The sequence below is a fragment of the Cyclopterus lumpus genome, chromosome 1, assembly GCF_009769545.1.
Source record: "Cyclopterus lumpus isolate fCycLum1 chromosome 1, fCycLum1.pri, whole genome shotgun sequence".
Taxonomy (NCBI): domain Eukaryota; kingdom Metazoa; phylum Chordata; class Actinopteri; order Perciformes; family Cyclopteridae; genus Cyclopterus; species Cyclopterus lumpus.
Genome location: NC_046966.1, coordinates 24,965,214 through 24,972,713, shown reverse-complemented (window position 1 = coordinate 24,972,713; position 7,500 = coordinate 24,965,214). Strand labels below are relative to the sequence as shown.

General features: G+C 46.1%; 1 protein-coding gene across 1 annotated transcript in view; it reads right to left on the bottom strand.

The window, feature by feature from the left end:
• Positions 1-7,500, bottom strand: part of cacna1ab (calcium channel, voltage-dependent, P/Q type, alpha 1A subunit, b) — a 147,802-nt gene that overhangs the window by 31,585 nt on the left and 108,717 nt on the right. Inside the window, 4 exon segments of the mRNA XM_034530447.1 lie at positions 1,644-1,794; positions 2,296-2,393; positions 3,071-3,136; positions 3,978-4,094. Coding sequence (XP_034386338.1) covers positions 1,644-1,794; positions 2,296-2,393; positions 3,071-3,136; positions 3,978-4,094 — 432 coding nt within the window.

Genomic DNA, 7,500 nt, shown 5'->3' with positions numbered 1-7,500 from the left:
GTTATTGAGACGTATATTGAAGTGATTGTATTGTTCTTAGTAGTTATTGAGACGTGTATTGAAGTGATTGTATTGTTCTTAGTAGTTATTGAGACGTGTATTGAAGTGATTGTATTGTTCTCAGTAGTTATTGAGACGTATATTGAAGTGATTGTATTGTTCTTAGTAGTTATTGAGACGTGTATTGAAGTGATTGTATTGTTCTTAGTAGTTATTGAGACATATATGGAGAAGTGATTGTATTGTTCTTAGTAGTTATTGAGACGTGTATTGAAGTGATTGTATTGTTCTTAGTAGTTATTGAGACGTGTATTGAAGTGATTGTATTGTTCTTAGTAGTTATTGAGACGTGTATTGAAGTGATTGTATTGTTCTTAGTAGTTATTGAGACGTGTATTGAAGTGATTGTATTGTTCTTAGTAGTTATTGAGACGTATATTGAAGTGATTGTATTGTTCTCAGTAGTTATTGAGACGTATATTGAAGTGATTGTATTGTTCTTAGTAGTTATTGAGACGTGTATTGAAGTGATTGTATTGTTCTTAGTAGTTATTGAGACGTGTATTGAAGTGATTGTATTGTTCTTAGTAGTTATTGAGACGTGTATTGAAGTGATTGTATTGTTCTTAGTAGTTATTGAGACGTGTATTGAAGTGATTGTATTGTTCTTAGTAGTTATTGAGACGTATATTGAAGTGATTGTATTGTTCTCAGTAGTTATTGAGACGTATATTGAAGTGATTGTATTGTTCTCAGTAGTTATTGAGACGTATATTGAAGTGATTGTATTGTTCTCAGTAGTTATTGAGACGTGTATGGAGAAGTTATTGTATTGTTCTTAGTAGTTATTGAGACGTGTATTGAAGTGATTGTATTGTTCTCAGTAGTTATTGAGACGTGTATGGAGAAGTTATTGTATTGTTCTTAGTAGTTATTGAGATGTATATTGAAGTGATTGTATTGTTCTCAGTAGTTATTGAGACGTGTATTGAAGTGATTGTATTGTTCTCAGTAGTTATTGAGACGTATATTGAAGTGATTCTATTGTTCTCAGTAGTTATTGAGACATATATTGAAGTGATTGTATTGTTCTCAGTAGTTATTGAGACGTATATTGAAGTGATTGTATTGTTCTCAGTAGTTATTGAGACGTGTATTGAAGTGATTGTATTGTTCTCAGTAGTTATTGAGACGTGTATTGAAGTGATTGTATTGTTCTCAGTAGTTATTGAGACGTATATTGAAGTGATTGTATTGTTCTTAGTAGTTATTGAGACGTATATTGAAGTGATTGTATTGTTCTTAGTAGTTATTGAGACGTATATTGAAGTGATTGTATTGTTCTTAGTAGTTATTGAGACGTATATTGAAGTGATTGTATTGTTCTCAGTAGTTATTGAGACGTGTATTGAAGTGATTGTATTGTTCTCAGTAGTTATTGAGACGTGTATTGAAGTGATTGTATTGTTCTCAGTAGTTATTGAGACGTATATTGAAGTGATTGTATTGTTCTTAGTAGTTATTGAGACGTATATTGAAGTGATTGTATTGTTCTTAGTAGTTATTGAGACGTATATTGAAGTGATTGTATTGTTCTTAGTAGTTATTGAGACGTATATTGAAGTGATTGTATTGTAACTCACCAGGAAGGAGCAGAGGAAGATGAAGGAGACGAAGTAGGTGTAGGCGAAGGTGCTGCCACATTCGGGCTCAGTGTTCCCCGAGTCCCTGTCACACTCCTTCCCACCCAGGCACGCCAGCATGATGTCGTGCCACGCCTCGCCCGTGGCGCTCCTGCACAGGAAAGAGTGAGAGAGTGAAAGAGTGAGAGAGCAAGAGAGTGAAAGAGTGAGAGAGCAAGAGAGTGAAAGAGTGAGAGAGTGAAAGAGCAAGAGAGTGAGAGAGGGAAAGAGTGAGAGAGTGAGAGAGTGAGAGAGCAAGAGAGTGAAAGAGTGAGAGAGTGAAAGAGCAAGAGAGTGAGAGAGGGAAAGAGTGAGAGAGTGAGAGAGTGAAAGAGCAAGAGAGTGAGAGAGGGAAAGAGTGAGATAGTGAGAGAGTGAGAGAGTGAAAGAGCAAGAGAGTGAGATAGTGAAAGAGTGAAAGAGCAAGAGAGTGAGAGAGTGAGACAGTGAGAGGTCATCGAGTAGAAAGGTCAGCGTGGTCTGCTACAGAGTTGGAACGTTGGGAATTCACCAGAAAGATTAAAAATACGTACAAATACCGTCATTGTGCAACAACAACAACGACAACGACAACGACAACAACAACAACAACAACAAGAGCTTCAGGACTCGCCTGAACAGCAGCATGAGGGCCATGATGAAGGTTCTGAAGTTATTGTGCTCGTTGATGGCGCTCTCTCCCTCTTCGCCCAAGGCCAAGTTCCCGAACAACTGAGCGCACGAACGAAAAGCAACGAGACGAGAAAGCAAAACAACAACAACAACAAAACATTACTGCGTGTGTATTCCCCACGATGAAACAGCGATAAAAAAAAATGCTACATCTGTATTTTGTGAGTTTGTTTCATTTGTGCCGCCACATTTACGCAATCACAGTAATCATATATTATTAATATTATTATTATTATTATTATATATTACTTGTACCTGCATTTATACTTTTATATTTTTTAATATGCCATATGACTTTTATTGCTTCTGTTCTTTAGTTCTTTACTTGTTTTAAATGCAGGTCTTTTATATAAATAAATAGGCAAAAATAACAATAACAACGGACAATATGTTGTCGCAGAAGAAATTGCGACACACACTATTATATAAATCCATTTTATGCCACCGATATAACGATAACGTAGCAGCACGATAATGCAAGTGAACTTTACTGTGAACAGAATACATTATATTAAATATTAAATAATAAACACAGGTTTAAATGTGGTGTTTTGGTAACATCGGGGTCAGAAGGTCAAACATGACTTTTATTTGGACGTGAAAATTATAAGAAATGTTCCGCAGGTCGAAAAAAATAATAATTTTATAACGTAAAAATTATCGAGGAATTGTAACTTAATAAAAGTCTGAAATTCAAAAAGCTGCGGGAAACTCACCTGCATGCCGATGATGGCATAGATGAAGAAGAGCATGGCGATGAGGAGGCACACGTACGGCAGAGCCTGCAGGAGGAGGAGGAGGAGAGGAGGAGGAGGAGAAGGAAGAGGAGGAGGAAGAGGAGGAGATGGAGGGGGAGGAGGAGGAAGAGAGGAGGAGGAGGAAGAGGAAGTGGAGGAGGAAGAGGAAGTGGAGGAGGAAGAAGTGGTGGAAGAGGAGGAGGAGGAGGAGGAGGAAGAGGAGGAGATGGAGGAGGAGGTGGAGGAGGAGGAGGAGGAAGAGGAAGTGGAGGAGGAAGAAGTGGTGGAAGAGAAGGAGGAGGAGGAGGAGGAGGAGGAAGAGGAAGAGGAGGAGATGGAGGAGGTCAAGGAGGAGGGAGAAGAAGTGGTGGAAGAGGAGGAGGAAGGAGGAGGAGGTGGAAGAACAGGCGGAGGAGGAGGAGGAGGAGAAGAGCAGGAGAAGAGCAGGAGGAGGAGGAGAAGGAGGAGAAGAGCAGGAGGAGGAGGAGGAGGAGGAGGAGGAGGAGAAGAGCAGGAGGAGGAGGAGAAGAGCAGGAGGAGGAGGAGGAGGAAGAGGAGAAGGAGGAGAAGAGCAGGAGGAGGAGGAGGAGGAAGAGGAGGAGGAGGAGGAGGAGGAGGAGGAGGAAGAGGAGGAGGAGGAGGAGGAGGAGGAGGAGGAAGAGGAGAAGGAGGAGAAGAGCAGGAGGAGGAGGAAGAGGAGGAAGAGGAGGAAGAGGAGGAGGAGGAGGAGAAAGAGGAGGAGGAAGAGGAGAAGGAGGAGAAGAGCAGGAGGAGGAGGAGGAAGAGGAGGAGTAAGAGGAGGAGGAGGAGGAGGAGGAGGAGGAGGAGGAGGAGTGTTAGTAGAGCCCCCAGGTGTGCGTCCCCCTGTGCGTGGTGCGTCCTTCACCTTGAAGGACTGGACGAAGGTCCACAGCAGGATGCGGATCGTCTCCCCCTGACGCAGCAGCTTGATGAGGCGAGCCGCTCGGAAGAGACGCAGGAAGCTCAAGTTGATGAAGTTGTTCTGCAGGCGGAGAACAACGAGTCAGTTCCACGCGCAGAACCTCCCCGAAGAAAGTAGAACGAGAGCGGAGAGAGAGGTCAAAGAGAGAGGGGGGGAGGGGGGGGGGGGGGGTCAAACCCAACACATCATAACCAGCTGCAAACGGAACGTCTCTTAGGAGGTGAAAACGGGAGAAAAGAGGAAGAAGAGAGGAAATAAGGAAAATTATAATCCTAGAGGTCGTCATCCAATCTCTTTTTTTTTTAAGAACCAAATGCACTGATCTGGGGGGGGGGGGGGGGGGGCAAGCAGGCAAGATGGAGCACGGTGCCTGTCAACCACACACACACACATGCAGACACACATGCAGACACACACACGGGGGGGGGGGGATTAAAATGTTGGAGTTGGACACAGCTTCACACTTGGGTTGAAGATTTGCAGGTTTGGGCTTTTTTTGTCTGGTTCGGAGAGTTAAGTCTAGTTAAGTTTAGTTAAGTTAAGTCTAGTTAAGTAGGTAAGTTAAGTCTAGGTAAGTTAAGTCTAGTTAAGTTAGGTCTAGTTAAGTTGTCTTGTTAAGTTAAGTCTAGTTAAGTTAAGTCTAGTTAAGTAGTTAAGTTAAGTCTTGTTAAGTTAAGTCTAGTTAAGTTAAGTCTCGTTAAGTTGAGTCTAGTTAAGTCTAGTGAAGTAGTTAAGTCTAGTTAAGTAGTTAAGTTGTCTTGTTAAGTTAAGTCTAGTTAAGTTAAGTCTTGTTAAGTTAAGTCTAACTCGAGTTAAGTTGAGTCTAGTTAAGTTAAGTCTAGTTAAGTTAAGTCTCGTTAAGTTAAGTCTAAGTCTAGTTAAGTTGAGTCTAGTTAAGTCTAGTTAAGTAGTTAAGTCTAGTTAAGTAGTTAAGTAGTCTTGTTAAGTTAAGTCTAGTTAAGTTAAGTCTCGTTAAGTTAAGTCTCGTTAAGTTAAGTCTAACTCGAGTTAAGTTGAGTCTAGTTAAGTTGAGTCTCGTTAAGTTAAGCCTGACTAACCTCCAACCTTCGTCAGTGGACTTGAGGTATGCTCCAAACTTCAGGCTGATCTCGGTAGATACAACTTCTGATTATTCTGACCCACAATGCTTTGCTGCATTAACTATTAAACACCTTCTCAAAGGGGCGGAGGGATTATTGAGAGAAACCTGTCGAGTGCTCGGGGGGACGCTCGAGCGTGAGGACTCGGGTCTCTGGACCAAGTGTGAAACCGCTCCTGGACCCACGTGGACTCGACGTGGACTCGACGTGGACTCGGCCCCGGAGTCACGGAGGAGGATCGATGCCGCTGAGGGACGGACATTTAGTGGCTGACAGGCAAGGAGGGAGGAGGAGCATGGAGAGGGAGGGAGGAGGGAGCTAGGGAGGAGGGAGGGAGCTAGGGAGGAGGGAGGGAGCTAGGAGGGAGGGAGATAGGAGGGAGGGAGGAGGGAGGGAGTTAGGAGGGAGGAGGAGCATGGAGAGGGAGGGAGGAGGGAGGGAGGAGGAGGGAGCTAGAGAGGAGGGAGGGAGCTAGGAGGGAGGGAGGAGGGAGGGAGATAGGAGGGATCGAGGAGGGAGCTAGGAGGGAGGGGGGAGGGAGGGAGGAGGAGCATGGAGAGGGAGGGAGGATGGAGGGAGGAGGGAGCTAGGAGGGAGGGAGGAGGAGCATGGAGAGGGAGGAGGGAGGGAGCTAGGAGGGAGCTAGGAGGGAGGGAGGAGGAAGGGAGCTAGGAGGGATGGAGGAAGGAGGGAGGAGGGAGGAGCTAGAGGGAGGAGCTAGAGGGAGGGAGGAGGAGGGAGGGAGCTAGGAGGGAGGGAGGAGGAGCATGGAGAGGGAGGAGGGAGGGAGCTAGGAGGGAGGAGCTGAGGGAGGGAGCTAGGAGGGAGGAGCTGAGGGAGGAGCTAGAGGGAGGAGCTAGAGGGAGGAGCTAGAGGGACTAGCGAGCAGCCTCGGCAGCATACTTCTTTATTTTCTCTTTACCAGGGAAAGGACCGGCCTCCATGCAGACCAGCAGGGGTGATATTTGATCCACTGATCGATCATATTATAAGTTGTTGCACTTTATACAATATGTGCAAAGGATGTGATACAATAATCATCTCTATGTTTAATCATCCAGGGAGCACATGCACTGGGAGTCATGGGGGGGGGGGGGGGGGGGGGGGGTGGCATGACCAATGAGGATGCAGCAGACAGCTTTGAGAGATAAATTACAAACCAACCAGATTCTACATGTGCCAAGATGTAGAAAGATGAATGTGGGGGGGAGTTATAGTTTTTATTATCATTTTATCGTGTGTTTTTATTGGGCAGGGTGGGCATCATCATCATCATCATCATCATCATCACCACAGCACCACGGATGGAGAACACGATGAAGGATTTCATAGTGCATTTTGATTGGATGGATTTTTTTTTTTTATTATCACAGGAGGAGGGAGTGGGGGGGGGGGGGGGCGCCAACAAAGTAGAGAGGTTTTTAAAGAAAGCATGTAAAGAGATAGAAGAGGAAGACTGAGTCATTATGGGGGTCATCAGAAAAGGCAGAGAAACACAACTTCAAGGTCAGACGGCGGCGCGAGGAACGGCGTTCAGCCCCCCCGCCACGCCCCGCCACGCCCCGCCACGCCACGCCCCGCCACGCCACGCCCCGCCACGCCACGCCGCGCCCCGCCACGCCACGCCCCGCCACGTCTCGCCACGCCACGCCCCGCCACGCCCCGCCACGCCCCGCCACGCCCCGCCACGCCACGCCACGCCACGCCCCGCCACGTCTCGCCACGCCACGCCACGCCCCGCCACGCCCCGCCACGCCACGCCACGCCACGTCTCGCCATGCCACGCCCCGCCACGCCCCGCCCCGCCACGTCTCGCCACGCCCCGCCCCGCCCCGCCACGTCTCGCCACGCCCCGCCACGCCCCGCCACGCCCCGCGGCCCTCTGGGTAGGCGTCACACGCCAGGATTCATGCGTCTAAACATTTACATTATTCAGGGTTCATACAGATGTTGACCAATGGGTTTCCATGACCTTTCCAGGACTTTAAACCAAATTTCCATGACCAAACATTTTGTGAAATCTCCGTGTATACACGAGTTTACGAGAGACAATAGTTTGATTAAAAAGAATACATATTTATATAAATGTTTATTCTTTTAAATCAAACTCAGCGTAAATGAACATGTGAATTTAACAAATTTCCATGACTTTTCCAAAACATTTGAGATTTACATTTTTTCCAACGATCCAACGAGCCAACGAGCCAACGCTAACAATACGTTTGACTCGATGTGCTGAATCAGCACGTTTGCTGACAGAGAATCAATCGGACGTCTGAAAACACGTCGATTAAAAGTCTCCCTTCAGACGGCTAGGGCGCTAATGGAGAAGCTCCAACGCGGCCGGAGGCCGTCTTTAATCATCT